This window comes from Capra hircus, chromosome 8, assembly GCF_001704415.2.
Source record: "Capra hircus breed San Clemente chromosome 8, ASM170441v1, whole genome shotgun sequence".
NCBI lineage: Eukaryota > Metazoa > Chordata > Mammalia > Artiodactyla > Bovidae > Capra > Capra hircus.
Window position 1 is genome coordinate 80,864,439 of NC_030815.1, and position 20,602 is coordinate 80,885,040.

A 20,602-nucleotide genomic window follows, 5' to 3' on the forward strand; every position below is an offset into this window, starting at 1 on the left:
CATCAGGGAAGTCTAAGTTTTGCATCTTCTGTTTGAGTTACTGAAAGGATTGAATGTAAGCCCAGACCTACTGGGAGCCATTCTTCTACCAGAAAGGAGGGAGCTATAGAGATAGAGAGAACGTGTCCTGTTATGTGAGGGTCTGAGTCCTTGAAAACAGCTGTATTACCCAGTGGACTTTCTAGTTACATACACCAATCATTTTCCAGTCTCTTCCCTTCTTCTTTTCTTTCCTTAAGTTGGTTTGAATTGTGAAACTGTGTGTTGAATATTAATAGAAAAAACAAGTAATATTAATGGCTACTATTTATTGAGCACTTTTTATGGGCCAGGCACTATTTTCATTGCTGTTATGCTTAATTTTCAATATATTCTCCTTATGGATAAGGAAACAAGAGGTTATATTGCCCAAGGTCCCACAAACCTAGTAAGTGTCAATGTCAGGAAGCCATATTCCATATGGCTATTAAGTCTCTCTGTGTCCAGTTAAGGGAAGTGAATTGGATTCTGGAGCTGGTAGAGCACTTCTGAAACTCTGCTTTTAGTTTTGGGGACCAGATATTTTTAATGGATATTAAAAATTAGGATGTATCCAATAGAGGGTAACACACTAGAGAGAGGTCGAAAAATCATCTCACATGAAAGATATTTAACTTAAGATTTAAAAGAAAGGCTTTCCACATGGTGCTAGTGGTAAAAAAAACCCTCCTGCCAATACAGGAGACTTAAAAGAAATAGACTTGGGTTTGATCCCTGGGTCAGGAAGATCCCCTGGAGAAGGAAATGGCAACCCACTCCAGTATTCTTGCCTGGAGAATTCCATGGGCAGAGGACCCTAATGGGCTACAGTCCATAGGGTCGCAAAGAGTTGGAAACGACTGAAGTGACTTCACATGCTTCAAAAGAGAGAGAGAGGAGGGCAAAAAAGCCATGTTCAAGCATGTAAAAGAATCTTATTTTCTAATGACACAAAAGGCCATTATGAGCAACAGGGAGACAGATTTTGATTCAATATTTGGACACACACTCATTCAACACCTCAGGAAAATTCTACCCCTTCTGAATATCTCCAGCCAGAGGCAGGGTGACACTTCTGGAGGTGCCATGGCAGGAACTTCATAGAAACACTGGACCACAGGCCCTAAGAGATCCCTTTGGAGCCTGTTTCCAGGCATCTTGCGGGCAAGACCAGCTCACTGTTGCTGGATTCCAGTTACCAACTGATGTTATGCCACTGAGTGGGTGCACCAGGAAGCTGAATCCCAGCCCAGAACCAGCTCTGCAGAAAGCAGGAGAAAGTGAAAGTGAAAGTGAAGTCACTCAGTCATGTCCAACTCTTTGCAACCCCATGGACTATAGCCTACCAGGCTCCTCCCTCCATGGGATTCTCCAGGAAAGAGTACTGGAGTGGGTTGCCATTTCCTTCACCAGAGGATCTTCCTGACCCAGGGATCAGACCCAGGGATCGGACTGGGGTCTCCCGCATTCCAGGCAGATGCTTTAACCTCTGAGCCAGGAGAGATCTCCTTTAAAACATCAGACATTTCAGTATTTATGCCCTGTAAGCTCTCAAATGGCTTCAAACAATCAACAAGGCTTTTGAAAACTGAAATGACTTAAAGGCAATGTGACACTCATCACCTCTCTCAGTCTTCAAGAGAGTCACTTCAGGTTTATTGAGAAGAGTGTGGAGATGCACTGTTGAGTTCTTCCAGTATTTGTAATTCAAGCTGCTGTTGCAAGCTGTTTTTATTTTTTTCAGTTGATAGTGTCAGTTTCCCAATATTTTTTTTCCTTAAAAGAGTCTTTATTGGGGGAGGGGGCTTGAGGCAGAAACTGGGGCTGGCAAACGTTAACGCTGCTTTAGCTTTGGTTGAGTCATTAACCAAAAGTCTGCCTCTATATGAAGAATTTTGCTACAAAGCTCTCTTGTATACTATAATATTCAGGTCTGCTACCTTGCAGGTAAAATTACATGCCTGCATATCTATACCAAGAATGGAATATTTCATGGTATGACTTGAAAGATTAATTCCCGCCTTTGTCTTTCTGGTATAAGTATTAGAACCTTCAATTACTTAAACTGCCTCCCAGCCAAGACAAATGCAAAATTTATTTCAGTAACAAAAGAAAACTGTCCCATGGTGGTCCTACTTTCCATGTTTGAAAGGAGATTATGTGCAACACTAGACAGCAAGTCACTTTGAAAAGTAAAGCACTATTGCAGTCTCAGTTCTTAAGTTATGGCCTCTATATCCCAGAATGGGGGAGTTGGAGGAACCTTGGAGGTCAGCTGAATTAGCCACCTCATCCATTAAGATGAAGGAAAGGGCTCAGCCTCAAAGGCATCTGTAAAGTTTTATTTCTAAAATAAACAAGACGGCTGAAGACAAGATGACACATTTTAGATTTCATCGTGTTTTATGATGGACTCACAGGTATTTATCTATTTTTCACTTGTCTGTATATTTGAACTCTCTTCCACCAACATCCACCCCCCAGCCCTCCACGCACAGACTTAAAGAGAAGCTTTAGAGGTAGAGTTCCTGCACAGGTCATGCGGGTAGAAGAGACACAGGGCAGAAATCTGGATCCCCATGCTGTACCAGTGTGCTTTCTGTAATTTATAGCAAAGGAGTTTAGGGTCAGCAAACTCCTCCCATAAACCAACAAAGAGTAAATATTCTAGGCTTTACTGTCACAGTCCTTATCACAACCACTTAACCCTGCCTGTGTAGTGCAAAATCAGCCAAAGGCAACATGTAAACAAGCGAGCTGACCATATGCCATTAAAACTTTATTTATGGAGACTGAAAATTAAGCTTCATATAAATGTCACGGGTCATGAAATATTACTCTTTCTTTTTAGCCATTCAAAAATGCCAAAGAGTTATTTTTTGTTCACAGGCCATAGTAATCAGGCAATGGGCTAGATTTGGCCAGGGGAGACCATACTTTGCAGACTTGATTTAGAAAATTTAAAGGATAGTTTTGATATAATCCCTACTGTTGTCACACTCTCACAATTCTCAGTTCACATGGTTATCAGTACTACAGCTATGCACCATCTCTTCCCACCTACCTCTTATTACATTTTCTTTTAACAACTTAATAGATTTTCACTATGCAGTTAATGCTGGAAAAAGTCATAACTTGAGAAATAAGGGTTTTTCTTTTCTGGTGGCTCAGATGGTAAAGAATCTGTCTGTGATGTGGGAGACTTGTGTTTGATCCCTGGGTTGGGAAGATCCCCTAGAGAAGTGAAAGGCTACTTACTCCAGTATTCTTGCCTGGAGAATTCCATGGACAGAGGAGTCTGGCAGGCTACAGTCCATGGGGTCACAAAGAGTTGGACACAACTGAGTGACTAACACTTTCACTTTGGGGCTTCCCTGGTTACTCAGCTGATAAAGAATCTGCCTGCAATGCAGGAAACCTCGGTTCAATTCCTGGGTCGGAAAGATCCACTGAAGAAGGGATAGGCTACCCCCTACATCAAGCCTCATGGGGTTTCATGATGTACAATCTGGCTGTGCCATCAACAGTGACACAGGACTGGATGTTCAACCTTAACTCTACTTTTGATCCCAAACCAGCTGCTTGATCCATTACATTTTACCTTTTTGTAGATGCCAAAGATGGTTCCAATGGACACAAGGCAGTCGATGTTGGATGATCCATCAAGGGGATCAAAACAGACCACATATTTACCCTGAACAGAAAAGAAAGAAAATATTAATACAACTTTGCTTTAAAAATGAATACACTGTAACAAAACAGAGAATATACACTAAGAGGTTAAAAGAAGAAATCTAAGGGGAAATTCAAGAAATATGTGTATTTATACTCTGTCAGGGAAGGTATGAGATGATACACAGAGTGAAAACAATAACAAATATATATCAAAAGATCATTAGGAAGAGAAACACAGAATAGGAGGCATAGATGAAGGTGAGAAATACAAATATTAAATAATAATTTATTATATCGATTTGAATGAATCATCATTCTGGTTTGAGTTTCCTGTCAGTCAAGGAAGAAGAAAAGCAAGATTAGTCACTTCATTCTCTTTATTCATAAGGGAAATGTTAGTTGCTCAGTCGTGTCTGACTCTTTGTGACCCCATGGACCGTAGCTTGCCAGGCTCCTCTATTCATCCATGGAATTCTCCAAGCAAGAATACTGGAGTGGGTACCCATTCCTTTCTCCAGGGGATCTTCCCAACCCAGGGATCAAAACCATGTCTCCCATATTGCAGACAGATTCTTTACTGTTTGAGCCACAGATGTTATAATTTAGGTGAAATAAAGTCAACATTAAGGTCTATAAGAAAATTTTCATGTAGTTCCTACAGATGACACTTGGGGTTACAATGCACAGTTCTCACCCATATTCTTATTATAATTCCCAAAGGAAACAACCCTCAACTGTAGTGGAACTACCAAAGATTCATTCTATGGACAGGATTTTCAGTGGTACTCTGGAGCTGACTGGTATTGGTTCTCAAGAGCCAATTGTGCACGTCTCTTCCCAACTCTATTTTCAGTGATGTCATGTTGATAACTTAAAATCAATTATGGGACACTATTTCACAGTTTCAAGTGACAAGTGCTACAAATGAAAGATTTTTTTTTCTAATAGAGAGACAGTTTACCAGCATATCACTGGAAATTTTCCATCTCCAAGTTAGCCACTTTAATATGTGGTTTTTAAATTTTTGCATCAAATTAAGGCAGTTCTCTGATTCCCTGGCTTCTTGCTCTTAACAAATCCTTCTGGACAATGCAGGAGAAACTGTCATCAGGAAAACAGGAATATGCTTATCACTACAGTACATTGTAATCAGAGAAGTTGGGCTGACAGAGAATATTAAACAGCAAATTCAGTCCTAAAATGAACATGCCCCAAACTGACAAGTACCTTTAGAAACACATCAGAGAACAATATGAACTTCAGTAGTATTTTAGGAATGACATAAAGCTATCAAATCGGATGTGACTCTCCATTTCTCTTATAAAAGTCAGATTGGATATCAGGCAGTATGTTTAAATTGACCTTCTGTTGCTTTTTTCTCATCATACTCCTTCATGTCCTCAATTCATCTCAAACAGGGAAAGATAGTAAGCCATATAACTGCATTTTTCTACTCAAAAGGTATTATTAGTATTATGTGATTGTTGTTCAATAAAACCTGGATATACCCTTTCATTCACTTTTTCAACAATAATCTGTTGTAGATCCCCTACAATGTATCAGGTATTGCATACAGAGAAGAATAGAAATTATTCTCTGCCCTCAAGAAGCAATCAGATTGGAGTGGAGCAGGACCCTATAGGGTTTCTTAGGAGAGATCCTGTCCCCCACCCCTATGTCCTCTGCCTGCCTTTTGTCTGTAGAAAAATACTTTGGCCAAAGAATAAATTCAATCATAGAAGTGACAAAATTCAAAAACAAAAGAAAACAATTAAGGAAGACCAAATAACAGTTTAGTCATTAAACAAAGTCAAGAACCTTCATTTCTTTCTTCTGAGCTATATCCCTTGAGCTGTTTTGCAGATGCTGAATCCCTCACCAGGTAGAAGAAGTTACCTACATGAAAACCAGGCTAACCATCAAGCTTACACAATTATTTTTAAGAACTAGCTTCAAGGAGATGGGAACAAACTGACCCTGGAGTTGAAGATTAGCTGTATTTAAAACAATCAAGATGGCACTGATCAGACCACTACACGGCCAATTTCAAGACTGTCAGAGCCAACTGTGCTGTTCTGCATACAGCTCCTTCCCTCTGCCTATAAGCCCCTGAAACTCCCCTCTAAAAACTCTTGCCCCTAGATCAGCAGCAGGCAGTTTGTTCTTTGAGACATGAGTCCACCTTCTCCCCAACATTACTGGTTTCCGCAATAAAGCTATCTAACCTATTACCCAACACTTGTCTCTCAGTGGGCTTCCCTTGTGGCTCAGCTGAGAAAGAATCTGCCTGCAATGCAGGAGACCTGGGTTCTATTCCTGGGTTGGGAAGATCTCCTGGAGAAAGGAAAGGCTACCCACTCCAGTATTCTGGCCTAGAGAATTCAGGCCTAGTTCTCTGGCCCAGAGAACTATACAATCCATGGGTTGCAAAGAGTCGGACACAACTGAGCAACTTTCACTTTCACTTTTTTTCTCTCAGTATGTGATTCTTGAGCAACATAAGTTTGATAACAAGATTAATAAGATCCCAATGGATTCCAATGCATGAATCACTGATAGGAACTGCCAGCAGTTTAGATTGGCAGGAAGGTTGGTTGTGAAGATTGGAAACTAGGTGAATGGAGATGAAGCAAAGGCTGTAGTTAACAGAAGACAGACTTTGTAGAGCTTTGAACGTGACAATTAAAAGACGTGGAGATAAATATGAAAATATTTGAGTCTCTCCCATGAATGAGCACATAGGAGAGATGATGACAGAATGGACTGTGGAGAAAGCACAGGCAGGAGAGGACAGTCTGGATATGGCAGTGAGGAGGAATCTGTGCAATGATGACTGGTGGTTCAGGAGGGATCTAGGGTGAGTCTTAAGAATCCAGCTTGTTTGAACAAGTGGAGTCATTGATGAAGCCAGAAAGAAAAATGATTACATTAAAACCCTCAGCAGCATGGGAGCAGACCCACCCTTTTCTCAGGTTCAACTATGATGGCATGTTTGTCTTCTTCTGACACAAGAACACAGGTGGCAAAAGATGACTTTAACACATTAACAACCAGATCATTGGAGAGGACATCCAGCTTCTTCACTTGATCTCCCGTCACATTCGTAGTGCCAGCTATTCCATAGCTAGAGGGGAAAAAAGCCACAAAAAGATAAGCCATGAACACCAGAATGTTAATGCATCTATAAAGTCACTAAAAGAGAGCATTTGGCATGGTTTAGAAGAAATGAAGGGAGATGCATGGTTTGGGAGAAACAGAATGAGAAGGATGGCCATCTATCTGGAATGGCTTCTGGAAGGAAGGCAATATGGTCACTCACTCACCTGTCCAATGCCTAGCATGATAACCAGCACAGCTTTGTGGTTAAATCCATGTTTCTCAGCCTTTTTTTCATTATGGCCTAAGGAGGCTTACTTTTTTTTTCTCTAACACACTCCCCCAGGAAAATTTAATATTACAGATGCAGTGTGTCTATTTACACACTATATGTCCATATGTTTCATACCTAAAATGACTGTTTTGTTCACCACCACCAATAACCAATTTTTACCCCTGAATGCATGAGTTTATGCACAATGAGTTAGGTGAGAGACAAAGCAAGTAAAGAAACCTTCTGTGTGGGAAGGAGCCTGAGATGGGAACTAAGCCAAGGGATCTATGGATTTATAGCTGACAAGATCCTAAAAGAAAATAAATATTGACAGATCTCACCACCTCCTTTTATAGAGGAAGGTCACTCTAAGACACCTTCTCTAAACTGGAGCAGCAGAGCAGAGGTGAGAAGCTCACTTTGATTTCCAGGCCAGGCCCCTCCTGGTGGAACCTCACAACCTCCAGCAGGAGTCCTAGGGGCTGGAGGGAGTGGAAGTCCGAAGTCCTTACTTTATTTGCAAGGTACCTGCAAATCAGTAACTGTGGAATTCCCAGAAACCAAATAGTTGGTCCAAAGTAGAGCCTACTTTGTTAGAGTAAGGGAAGAAAAGGGTTGTCATAGCCTGGGGTTGAATAGGAACACTGAAAGGAGGGGAAATGTTTTTGAGGAAGAAAGCACAGAACATGAGAAGAGGTTGGATGTGGAGAGGGAACGAGTAAGAGCGTTGAAGATAGTGCCAAACATCTGAGAGTGGGCGTTACGGGGCACCCTGGCTGAGATTGCTGGGAGCACTTATCTGGGGACTGACTGTCATGGTGTTCACTGCTTCAACTCTTGAAGATGCGTTTTCTCTACGTGTAACTTGGAAGACTCTGGCTGGCCAAAACTGAGCCAGCACCCAAATGGCTCATCTGGCCTGACTCTCTCCAGGAAGTAACTCCAGTTATCACCGAGCCCATACTCCAGTGTCGTCTCTTTCAGCATCATTCTCCCGCCCACCTGGAAACATCATCTCATCCCTCCAACCCTCCTCTGCACCCTTTTCTTTTCATTGTGTCACTCCTATTTCATGAATGAAAGACCAAGGGGTCTATCAGACTTGCAGCTGAGGTTTTGCTTCTCCTCCCACACAATCTCTTTTTCACTTCAATTGTGAGGCTGATGCTGATGAAGAAGGAAGGCAGCCAAATTCTGGGTTGAACTAGGGCCTGGCTGGACCCAACCACTCACTGGCCTCCATCTCCCTCAACAGCCCTACTGGCACCAATTGGCTGTCTTTCCTAGCCTGACATTTCCACCATTAAAATCATCACTAATTCAAAAGGGCAAACAACATTGATGGAAAAGAATATGGGCTTCCTGACAGAGACCTGGCTCAGCCCTCAGCTCTACAAATCCTTTGCTTTCTCTGAGCTCTCCTTTTCACTCATGAACATGGAGGGCAATGATGCCTCATGGGGCTGTTAAAGGATTACACATATCACATATACACAAAGGGTTTAGCACAGCCCTTGACTCTCAATGTTAAATCCCTTGTTTGCCCACTAAAAGGAGCACTCATTAAGAATCTGCAGTACTATGGGAGGATTCTCAAGACCCCCCTTGCTTCACCCATCATCATGTTGCCATGATTGTTTAACTTTTAATTCCATGAGGATGAGGACAGAAGGGTATGTTTTCTCCCACTGTGTCCCAGCTTCCATCACATAGTAGGCCCTCAAGCAATACTTGCTAAAAAGTATCCACTGAAGAGAATAGAAACTCAAGCCTGAAGAAATGAGTATAGTAATCAGTAGACTTCAAGGTCACTCCACACCCTGGAGTGTGGAGGAAACCTCTGGCACAGTCCCCAGAGGGACTGGCCTATGGGGACAGCTCCAGGGAGGCCTGGGGGGCTGGGACAGGTGGATGAGCCACCAAGGCAAGCATGGGCAATATCTATTTTCCATGTTCCACCTGCTCAGGCACCTGGCTCAGTGAGATGGGTGAAGAGCAGTCAGGCCTCAGCCCTCTCACTCAAAATCTTCCCAGAGGTCTGTGCGATTATTTATTCTGCAAATATTTTTTGTCCCCACTGTACTGAGTGCTGGGGTTACAGTGCTAAACAAGATGCCATTCCGCATCTAACCCTCATGGAGCTTAAGTGAGGAGTGAGTGAGGAAAACAAGAAATCAATACATCTGAATGAATAAGATAATGTCAGAAAGTGACAGGTGCTCTCATTTTAATAAAAGGAAACAAGGTGCTGGGGGACGGCTGGGAAAGGGTCAAGATGGTCAAGGAAGATCTCACTGCGAGGGAGCAGTTCCAGCTGAAGGATACTCTGGATGTTTTCCAAACAAAAATGAAGCTATGACAAAGCCCTAAGAGAGTCCAAATAAGCCAGCCAGTAATGATTCCAAAGAACAGCTCTGGGTTGGTAATTTATCCAAAGGACTTTGTTTTTCACATATTTCCAAATGGGAGGGGTTGCTCTGTGCACATTTATACAAGTGACTTTTTAAACCTCAAAGTCTTTCCCATGCTGTGGGCTACAAGAGGCTGTAGTCAGCCTCAGGGCAGCTGGCTCATCCAGCCAGGACCACCAGCCAGGTTCCACACTGCTGTTCTAGGGTTATAAGGTGGCTCCTGCCCTGGGGTCACACCACCTCTCATGGGGAGTCAGGAGGGGCCATATAACAGCTGCAGGGTGAACACTGTGGGGGACACTCACCACACCAGAACCCAAATGGCCATCTTCATGGCCAAACCATGCAGACCTCTGCGATGGCCCTGCCTCCCTGCCTGGACAGGGGTCACCTCTCCATCCTCCTCTTTACCACTGTGGAGGCTCCCTCCTCTGTTCTAACCAGAAAGATCCTTCCCCATCTTTCCTCCAGTTGCCTGTGAAGCATAAAAAAAAAATGGAGATTATTCTGGGCCCCTTAAAGTCAAGATTCAGGCACTTTCTAGGACATCTTGTGGGAGGGTTTCCCTTAGTGAGACCTTGTGTTAGGAAGGTCTTCCAGAAGGATCAGGAAAGTGGCTCTAAGGTAGAAACAGGCTTCAGAATGAAGAATTCCTGCCATCTCAGTAGTGATGATATCGGAGTCAATACCCCCATCACCTTGGTTTCTGTACGGTGCCCCTTAGCGTGTGAAGTTAGCTTTATCTCACACAACCATGCTTCATCCTGCCCAGGAATGACGAGCCAGGACTAAGCAAATGTTCAGTCACGCTTCCCCCAAGACGCCTCACGAGAGTTCCCCAGAAGGGAAGCAAGACCTGGACAGTACATATTCTATGAATCAATGAAAAGTCAGAAGCAGGAAAGGCTTCTGCGACTTTTTTTTTTTCTTTTTTTACTTTTTGGCCACACTGCCCTGGCATGTGGGATCTTAGTTCCCCGACAGGGATGAAATCATGCAGAGTCTTCCCTGGACCGCCAGGGAAGTTCCAAGGCTTCTGCAACTTTGACAGAAGAAAAAGGCCCTAAGAAAATCCTCAAGGAACTAATTAGCTGAAGAACAGAGTTTATTTTCTTCAAAAGTTTTCAGAAAATCCTTTAGAAGCAATGCTGCTGCTGTTTAGTTGCTAAGTCATGTCTTTGTGACCCCATGGACTATAGCCCTCCAGGCTCCTCTGTCCATGGGGATTCTCCAAGCAAGAATACTGGAGTGGGTTGTCATTTCCTTCTCCAGGAGGATCTTCCCTATCTAGGGATCAAACCCGGGTCTGCTGCTTGGAAGGTGGATTCTTTACCACTGAGCCACCTGGGAAGCTCCTTAAAAGCAATACCCTTCTGCATTTTGATCAGTCATCATTCCATCAAAGGTCCCAAAGGATAGAGCCTTCACTATATAACCTGATGGCCACAGGCAGCAGCACAGGGAAAGGCAACAGCATCAAGGGCTTTCCTCCATGAGCTAGGACCCTAGACCGTGAGGGTTCAAATCCCAGCTCTGCCACATGCTGAACAATATTGTGTCGATCTCTTAGCATCTCTGATCTTTGGTAAAATCGGAATTTAGTGTATCTATGGCACAGTATGTAGAGAAGGTGTGTAAATGGGTTGACATCAGTAAAGGACTTAGAACAGAGACTGGCGCCAAGGAAGTCGGCAGGAATCAGAATCCCACCCCTAACACCCCTCAGCAGGAATACAACCCTGCTGAGAAGCACCAGAGTGACCTTGGGCTCAAACTCCGCCTTTTATTCTTGCTGATTGCATGATTTCCACCAAGTTGTCTCAGCTCCCTGATGGTTCATTTCTAGGCTTTGTAAGGACGAGGACTAACCCACCTGATGCACCTGGTTCATAGAAGCCAGTGGCAGCCATCACCGTTCTTAATGGAGCCCCACGTGTGGTGCTGTGTGTGCCTGTTCCACAGGAACCCACTAAGTACCAGTCGGCTGATGAGGGGGAGGGGAACTACTTCTGAACCAGTTTTTCAGGCAGCTTCTGGGAAGACAGCCAATGCAGAACAGTGTCACAGACAGCTAAGCAAAAGAAAGTGTTCAAAGTTCACATTTGACTAACTGGGAATATTATTTCATTTCAGATACTTATGACATGTCACCTCAATTTTATTCATATTAGTTGGCCCTGCAGCCCAAGTTGTTCAGGGTGGCACAGCATTCTATCAAGGTTTATGTCTCCGTGACTGTTCATTTTTAAATCCCTGGTGGCACAAAGGTTCTCCGAGCTTGGGAAGAAAAACTCTCTGGAGTTTAGGAAGAAAAATCAACTTGAGAAGCTGCTGTCTGTACTCTCTCTCTCTCTTGCTCTCTCTCTCTCTCTGTTTTTTTTGGCTACACCATGCAGCAAGTAATCTCTCTTCCTTTATGCTTACTATATAAAAAAATGTGAAACAGCTATAAGTCACTTTAATTCACATGGTGGGAAACTAGAAGGATAGGTTCATTCGACAAGTGTTTTCAAATCCTTAGAAATTTGGACTAAATATTAGCATGTTTTTCTTTTTTCATATTTGCATACAGTTTCTAGAGCTGTTTTACAGCCATAAAGTCTATGATTACTGATGGTCTGGGAAAGTCTCCTTTAACATTCCTGAAGCACCTCCCTAGATACAAGGACCAGAGTCAGGGCCACACTTAAGAAAACTTTCGATGACTTCCTTGATTTGCTAACTAACTAGATCTTTTCCTTCTGAGGTCAGCATGGCCATGTAAAGTTCTTGAGTTAGCATGCACCAGAGCCAAGGGGGAAGAGCTCATCTTCACAGGAAAAAGGGAGGCAGATTGTTATTTAACCCTTATTGCTATAGCTGACGGTAACCAGACTTGTTGATTGATTCTGAAGTAAATGACCAACCATTCATCCAACCCAGAAAGTCCAAAGGTCAGGTCAGAAATACAGTCTTCCCTGGGTATCCTGGGGTTTGCATCCACGAATTCTCACCTGTGGTTAATGGAACCCAAGATTACTCAGGGCAGACAGTACTCAAACATTTTATCTAAGGGACCTGAGCATCCATGGATTTTGGTAGGTGTGGGATGTCATGGAACCAATCCCCTGTGTACATCTAGGGACAACTGTACTTTGAAGAAGAGGTGCCAACCAGAGCAGCTTCAAAGGCTGCAAACCCCAATGTTGGCTTAAGTTCATGCCAGCCCAAAGTGTGTTCATAGTAAAGTAAAGCAAATGTCGCTCAGTCGTGTCCGACTCTTTGCGACCCCATGGACTATAGCCTACCACGTTCTTCCATCCATGGGATTTTCCAGGCAAAAATACTGGAGTGGGTTGCCATTTCCTTCTCCAGGAGATCCTCCCAACCCAGGGATTGAACCCAGGTCTCCCGCGTTGTAGGCAGACACTTTACCGTCTGAGCCACTGGGGAAGTCAAAAGTGTGCTCATAGGATGGTATCAAATCCTCACAGAAATTAAACAGCAGAGCCACCAATCTGAGCTCAGCTCCATCTCTCTCCAAAATATGCTCTTAAAGCCAGATGGTCAACACCAAAATCAGACTGATTATATTCTTTGCAGCCAAAAATGGAGAAGCTCTATACAGTCAGCAAAAACAAGACCAGGAGCTGACTGTGACTTGGATCATGAACTCCTTATTGCCAAATTCAGACTGAAATTGAAGAAAGTGGAGAAAACCACTAGACCACTCAGGTATGACCTAAATCAAATCCCTTATGACTATACAGTGGCAGTGAGAAATAGATTTAAGGGACTAGATGTGATAGATAGAGTGCCTGATGAACTACAAATGGAGGTTTGTGACATTGTTCAGGAGACAGGAATCAAGACCATCCCCAAGAAAAAGAAATGCAAAAAAGCAAAATGGCTGTCTGAGGAGGCCTTACAAATAGCTGTGAAAAGACGGGAAGTGAAAAGCAAAGGAGAATAGGAAATATATAAGCATCTGAATGCAGAGTTCCAAAGAATAGCAAGGAGAGATAAGAAAGCCTTCCTCAGTGATCAATGCAAAGACATAGAGGAAAACAACAGAATGGGAAAGACTAGAGATCTCTTCAAGAAAATTAGAGATACCAAGGGAACATTTCATACAAAGATGGGCTCAATAAAGGACAGAAATGGTAGGGACCTAACAGAAGCAGAAGATATTAAGAAGAGGTGGCAAGAATACGCAAAAGAACTATACAAAAAAGATCTTCATGACCCAGATAATCATGATGGTGTGATCACTCATCTAGAGCCAGACATCATGGAATGTGAAGTCAAGTGGGCCTTAGGAAGCATCATTAAGAACAAAGCTAGTGGAGGTGATGGAATTCCAGTGGAGCTGTTTCAAATCCTGAAAGATGATGCTGTGAAAGTGCTGCACTCAATATGCCAGCAAATTTGGAAAACTCAGCAGTGGCCACAGGACTGGAAAAGGTCAGTTTTCATTCCAATCCCAAAGAAAGGCAATGCCAAAGAATGCTCAAACTGAGGCACAACTGCACTCATCTCACACGCTGGTAAATTAATGCTTAAAATTCTCCAAGCCAGGCTTCAGCAATACGTGAACTGTGAACTTTCAGATGTTCAAGCTGGTTTTAGAAAAGGCAGAGGAACCAGAGATCAAATTGCCAGTATTCGATGGATCACTGAAACAGCAAGAGAGTTCCAGAAAAACATCTATTTCTGCTTTATTGACTATGCCAAAGCCTTTGACTGTGTGGATCACAATAAACTGTGGAAAATCCTGAAAAAGATAGGCATACCAGACCACCTGACCTGCCTTTTAAAAAACCTGTATGCATGTCAGGAAGCAACAGTTAGAACTGGACATGGAACAACAGACTGATTCCAAGTTGGAAAAGGAGTATGTCAAGGCTGTATATTGTCACCCTGCTTATTTAACTTATATGCAGAGTACATCATGAGAAACGCTGGGCTGGAAGAAACACGAGCTGGAATCAAGATTGCTGGAAGAAATATCAATAACCTCAGATATGCAGATGACACCACCCTTATGGCAGAAAGTGCAGAAGAACTAAAGAGCCTCTTGACAAAAGTGAAAGAGGAGAGTGAGAAAGTTGGCTTAAAGCTCAACATTCAGAAAACTAAGATCATGGCATCCAGTCCCATGACTTCATGGTAGATAGGGAAACGGTGGAAACAGTGGCTGACTTTATTTTTCTGGGCTCCAAAATCACTGCAGATGGTGATTGCAGCCGTGAAATTAAAAGACACTTACTCCTTGGAAGGAAAGTTATGACCAACCTAGACAGCATATTCAAAAGCAGAGACATTACTTCGCCAACAAAGGTCCGTCTAGTCAAGGCTATGGTTTTCCCAGTGGTCATGTATGGATATGAGAGTTGGACTGTGAAGAAAGCTGAGCGCCAAAGAATTGATGCTTTTGAACTACGGTGTTCGAGAAGACTCTTGAGACTCAGTCCCTTGGACTGCAAGGAGATCCCACCAGTCCATCCTAAAGGAGATCAGCCCTGAGTGTTCATTGGAAGGACTGATGTTGAAGCTGAAACTCCAATACTTTGGCTACCTGATGCGAAGAGCTGACACATTGGAAAGGACCCTGATGCTGGGAAAGATTGAGGGCAGGAGGAGAAGGGGACGACAGAGGATGAGATGGTTGGATGGCATCATCGACTCAATGGACATGGGTTTGGGTAAACTCCGGGAGTTGGTGATGGACAGGGAGGTCTGGCATGCTGCGGTTCATGGGGTCGCAAAGAGTCAGACATGACTGAGCGACTGAACTGAACTGAACTGAAAGCCCCCCATGTTTCTGTTCTACTAAATCAGGTCCTGGTTTTCCTTCTCTGCCTATCTCAGGATGAATGTGTCAAAACCCAAAGGCCTAATCTTAAGTCACTTCTTCATACCCAAATTCCAGACTATTGCCACTAACTGAAGGCTGGATAATATCTCCAATAGGATGCCCCTCTCACACCTCAAGTTCAGCATCTCCATAATGTCGGCATCATCTTCCTAGCCTTCTCTAGCCTCTAAAACTCAGCCCCTCCTTTGGAATTCTGGTTTTATTTTCACTGTTTTGTGTTTTAACATCACAGCCCTGATCTCAGTTGCTAGGATCTGCTCTTTGAGAACCTCCCTCACTATCCTTCTCCCCCAGTCCCCACTGAGACTTCTCCCAGGTCCCCCCATCTCCTCTAATCCCATAGTTCTGAATCCTGCTGGGTTTCCACGTCTTCACTTTCCCTCTTCTAACTCTGTACTTCCAGTCATAGCTACCCCAGATGAATCTCCAGTTGTGCCACTGCCCCACTCAAAAACCTGTACCTCTCTCCTTTGGTCAGTCCCTCAAAGATAAAGTATTCACCCTTGCCACATAATGTTCCCCCAATGCACTCACAATTTAACATCCACAAATGCTCCGTCACTACATTACATGAAGGGTTCCAGGTTTCAGTCAAACCAAATAAGCACCTTTTCCAGAAATATCTTCCTAGCTTGTACCTTTCCTCAGACGGCAGCCCAGCCAACAGGCCTTATGACCAGCTTTGCCTGCCCACTGCAAATGCCCATCTTGCTGGGCCACCATCTTTCACATCCACATATTTTTGCCAACTATACAAAAGTATCTTTCAGAATCTCTACTGCTGGGACTTTCCTGGTGGTTCAGGGGTTAAGACGCCATGCTCCCAATGCAAAGGTCCCAGGTTTGATCCTGGTCAGGGACCTAGATCCCTCATTCTGAAAGGAAGACCCCCCGCAAGTAGGAACCAAGATCTCGAGTACTGCAGCTAAGCCTGGAATCATCTTCCTACCTTTCTCCAGCCTCTAAAACTCAGCTTATGTGGCCAAATCTCTTTTGAAAAGATTCTCTATTGTATTCTAACTCTATACATGTAATATTTTCCCTAAAGCATAAGCTCTGTATCTTTCTCATCTCTCAGTAACTTCTAAAATTTAAGAGAGAGAGCTCCAGGCTCTGTGTTTAAACTCCTGATCTGCCTGATGAGGAGTCAGGGCTGACATCCATAAACTGGTCCCACAAGGTTCTTGCAAGTCTGCAATCATCTTGTCCCTTTGGCTAGATACCCTACTAGGGCAAGTCGGCAGCACTAACAAGTTATTTGCAGGTACGCTAGCCTTTTCATCCAGAATATCAAAGCCGATAATAAGCATAATTTGGAGCCCAAGTTAAGATCTTGTCTTATGGCCCCCTCCCCAACTACATATGATACAGAGACAGTCAAACTTACTTTCCCACAGGAGTACTGAATGTTCAGGTTCTACCCTTTCTCCGTCAGCCATCCACAGGACCATGTGAAATGCCCATTTCATGGGTACAATGCTCTTTGAAATAGTGAAAGACCAGTGACACGCCCAAATATACGGGAAATGTCAAATAGCTCATGTACAGTGGAACACTGTGTGTGCTAAGTCACTTCAGTTGTGTCCAACTCTTTTCAGACTTATGAACAACAGTCTGCAGGGCTCCTCTGTCCATGGGATCCTTCAGGCAAAAATACTGAAGTGGGTTGCCATGCCCTCCTCCAGGGGATCTTCCTGACCCAGGGATCAAACCTGGTTCTCCAATGTCTCCTGCACTGACAGGTAAGTTCTTTACCACTAGTGCCACCTGGGAAACCCTAGTGAATAGTATGCAGCAGTTAAAAAGGAGGAGGTGAGTTTACATGCCCTGACACTGGAGGATGCTCATCATATAGAGTTGAATAGTGAAAGTAAACTGCAGAAAGGCATGTCAAGTGTGATCCCATTTTGTTTGCTGTTTACAAACAGTCACATGGAAGTGCTTATCATGTATAAATTTATATGAATATAGAGAAGTATTTAGTAAAAAAAGAAACCCAGTAAATTATGAATAGTGGATACCCCAGGAAATGGATAAAGGTGGGTCTCACTTTTCCCCTTGTGTTCTTCTGAGTGGTTTGAATTTTTGTTGAGTAACATATAAAGGGTTTCCCTGGTGACTCAGATGGAAAGGATCTGCCTGCAATGCAAGAGACCCAAGTTCAATAACTGGGTCAGGAAGATCCCCTGGAGGAAGGCACAGCAACCCACTCCAGTATTCTTGCCTCGAGAATTCCACAGACAGTAGAGTCCATGGAGTTGCAAAGAGTTGGACACAACTGAATGACTAACACACACACACACACGCACAACATATAAAGGAATTTATAATTATAGCAAAAACTATTTTTTAACCTAGTGCTTACAGGTGTCTAGTTTTAAAAATATACACAATTCATACAGCCAAAATTGGCACCCTTTGTCCAGGTTCAACTAATATCCCACTACCTATGGTCCCACTATCTGAGGTTACTTATAAGGTGGGAAAAAAAGAAATGAAGTCATTTAGTCATGTCCGACTCTTTGCAACCCCATGGACTGTAGCCTGCCAGGCTCCTCCGTCTATGGGATTTTTCAGGCAGGAGTACTGGAGTGGGCTGCCATTTCCTTCTCCAGAGGATCTTCCTGACCCAGGGATCAAACCTGGGTCTCCCTCATTGCAGGCAAATGCTATACCAGCTGAGCTGAGCTTAGGGAAGCCCTAAGGTGGGAAAGATGCACCTCAAAGCAGATCTTGCGTTTCTGAGTCTCTTTGGGGTTGTGAAAGGTGCTGACACATTTTTAAATAATACAAAAATGACAAGCAGTCTTTTTTAAAACAGTAGGAAATCCTATGGATAGAGGAGCCTGGTGGGCTACAGTGCATGGGGTCGCAAAGAATCGGACCTGACTGAGTTACTTTCACTTCCCTTCACTTTTTAAATAAGCCCCCTGGTTTTCAAAGTCAGGTAAAGCTGTGAGGACACTTTTACTTATTGTATGTTACATTTAAAGTAAGAATTTAATTGAATGTTTCCTAAAGTAAAGTCTCCTTAGACATGTATTGAGAAGGTCCATAGGTGAAATAGTAATGGAGTCACCACCTCCCTAACATACTTCCCAATCCCTCTCCCATCAGGGCCCAACTTTGCTTGACATCTGCAAATAAATGATGATAAACTCTTGCCTTAAGAGTCAGCTTGGATAGATTGGGAGTTTGGGATTGACATGTACACACTGTTATATTTAAAATAGATAACCAATAAGGACCTACTGTATAGGACAGGGGACTCTGCCAATACTCTGTAATAACCGAAATGGGAAAAAGTTTTTAAAAAGATACATACATATGTATAACCGAATCACCTTATTGTACAACTGAAACTAGCAGAACATTGTTAATAAACTATACTCCAATATAAGATAAAAAAAATTTTTTTAAGTTAGCTCTACCAAGCCATACCATAAAACCAAAGGTGAAGAACTGACGAGATAAGGAATCCAGGTTTCGGGGCTGGGCTTTTTCAGCAGCTATGAGCACTGTGTACAATGCTTATGAAGTGCTCCTAAGTATGAGAAATACTAGGAAGGAGTATGAGCAATCTGAAAACCTAAGTATCCTTCAGCTAAAGTGAGGACCAGTCTAAACATAAAATACTTGTGCACACCAGAATAAACCAAAGGGTATTTGTCTTAGTAACGTAAAAGCCTCACAAGAAGGTACCTGTTGAATCTCTGCATCCTGTCATTCTTTTACTATGCACAATGTGATCTGCAGACCAGCAGCCCTACTACCACAGAACTTAGAAATCCAGCATCTCAAGCCCCACCCCAGACCTTCTGCAGCCCCGTGCACACCAGCACTGAAGCCCTGACGGCGCTAAATACTGCGGGCTTCCTCTCAGCCTCCTCCCAGCCTGGCTTACCCATTGCTTCTTAACAAGACTTGTTCAGGGTCAAGGAGATACTCAATTAGAAACCTGACTTGGGACCCCAATTTCAAAGGGAATGAAAGCAAAAGGATAGAAAAACGGAAAGGGAGGCACGGGGACCAAGCACTTTCCCATTAGAGGCTAGGGTGGGTGTGGTGGGCAGGTCAGGTGCCCATGGGGCTAGTCAGTTTCACCAGGAGGAGGCCGAGAGAGGTGCCAAGGCTGCTCAGCCCAGGGTCGCCGGTTGCAGGGTGGAGGCAGGTATGGACTGTGAGACAGTCCCCCGAGGTGGGCACCCACAAGCTTGAGGGAGGGGGGAACTAGAGCTTGAGTGTGGTTTGAGCTTCTGCAGAGGAGCTACCAGAGACAGTGTGTGGGGATCTCAGCTATCAGAGAGACAGACTGACAGCAGGGGCAGAAGACCAGACATCGTACTGCCTGGTAGATCCCCAGCCAGAGAGAAAGAGGACTCTGCCAGGGTGGGGGCTGGGGGGTACAGAAGCCTGACTCACAGGTGCGCGATGCCCGCCTTGCGCACGGCAGTGGAGATGGCTTTGACCGCGGTGCAAAGCGAGTTGAGCAGTTGGGTCATCTCGCCCGTGCCGCGGGCCTTCCTGCCCTCTTCCATGACGAAGCGGGTCACGGTGACGATATTGGTGTCGAAGGGTGCCTGGTCCGTCATGCTGGGGCCCGGTTGCGGCTCGCTGGGCGACAGGTGCGGGCGGTGGAAAGCGGTGGGACGCGGCCGCAGCACAGAGTCAGCGCAGCGGCTCGGGAGCGGGCCAGGCTCCACCGGGGGCCGGTAGCCTATAGGCGCGGGTCACCGGCCTCCGCCCCCTGGAACACCTCCGCGCCCCGGACCCCGCCCCTCCGACTGCGGCCCCGCCCTCTCCGGCCCTGTATGACGTCCGGGATCCTCGTCCAGTCTCAGTTCCCCCAGCCGCAGGGTGTACCCCCGCCTCGTGCCCCGCCCCACCCCCACCTCCGCTTCCTCACTGCCGCCGCGCCACGCCTCTGCCCAGCTGCCTCCAGCGTGGTAGAGCGCTACTCTGGGCCGTGGTCCTTTTCAGTCCGCAAGACGACCTGGCAACGGAGGTGCAATCCTGATTCCCGCCCTACCACGCTAAGATAGAAAACGGAAGCTGGGAAGGTTAAGCGCGGTGCTCAGTGCAGCGAGGCTAGTGAGTGAGAAGCCCGCGCTGCAGCCCAGCTGCTCCAGGTTCAGGCTCTAACCGCTGTGCTTCCCACCGCCACCGTCGTCTGCTCCCTGCCCTCTATCCACCCCTGCTTGTCCTGTCGTCTGATTCTTCTGACCACCTTCAAGAGACTGGATTCCTCTGTTCCTTACTGTCCGATGGCTT

At 44.5% G+C, this 20,602-nt stretch overlaps 1 protein-coding gene across 1 annotated transcript in view; it reads right to left on the reverse strand.

Moving 5' to 3' along the window:
• FBP1 (fructose-bisphosphatase 1) overlaps positions 1-20,060 on the reverse strand; it is a 31,235-nt gene extending 11,175 nt beyond the window's left edge. Inside the window, exons 1-3 of the mRNA XM_005684138.3 lie at positions 19,754-20,060; positions 6,655-6,817; positions 3,620-3,712 (exon numbers count right to left, since the gene is read on the reverse strand). Of these exons, the coding sequence (XP_005684195.1) occupies positions 3,620-3,712; positions 6,655-6,817; positions 19,754-19,923 (426 nt within the window). The 5' untranslated portion in view covers positions 19,924-20,060. The remainder of the gene's footprint in view (positions 1-3,619; positions 3,713-6,654; positions 6,818-19,753) is intronic.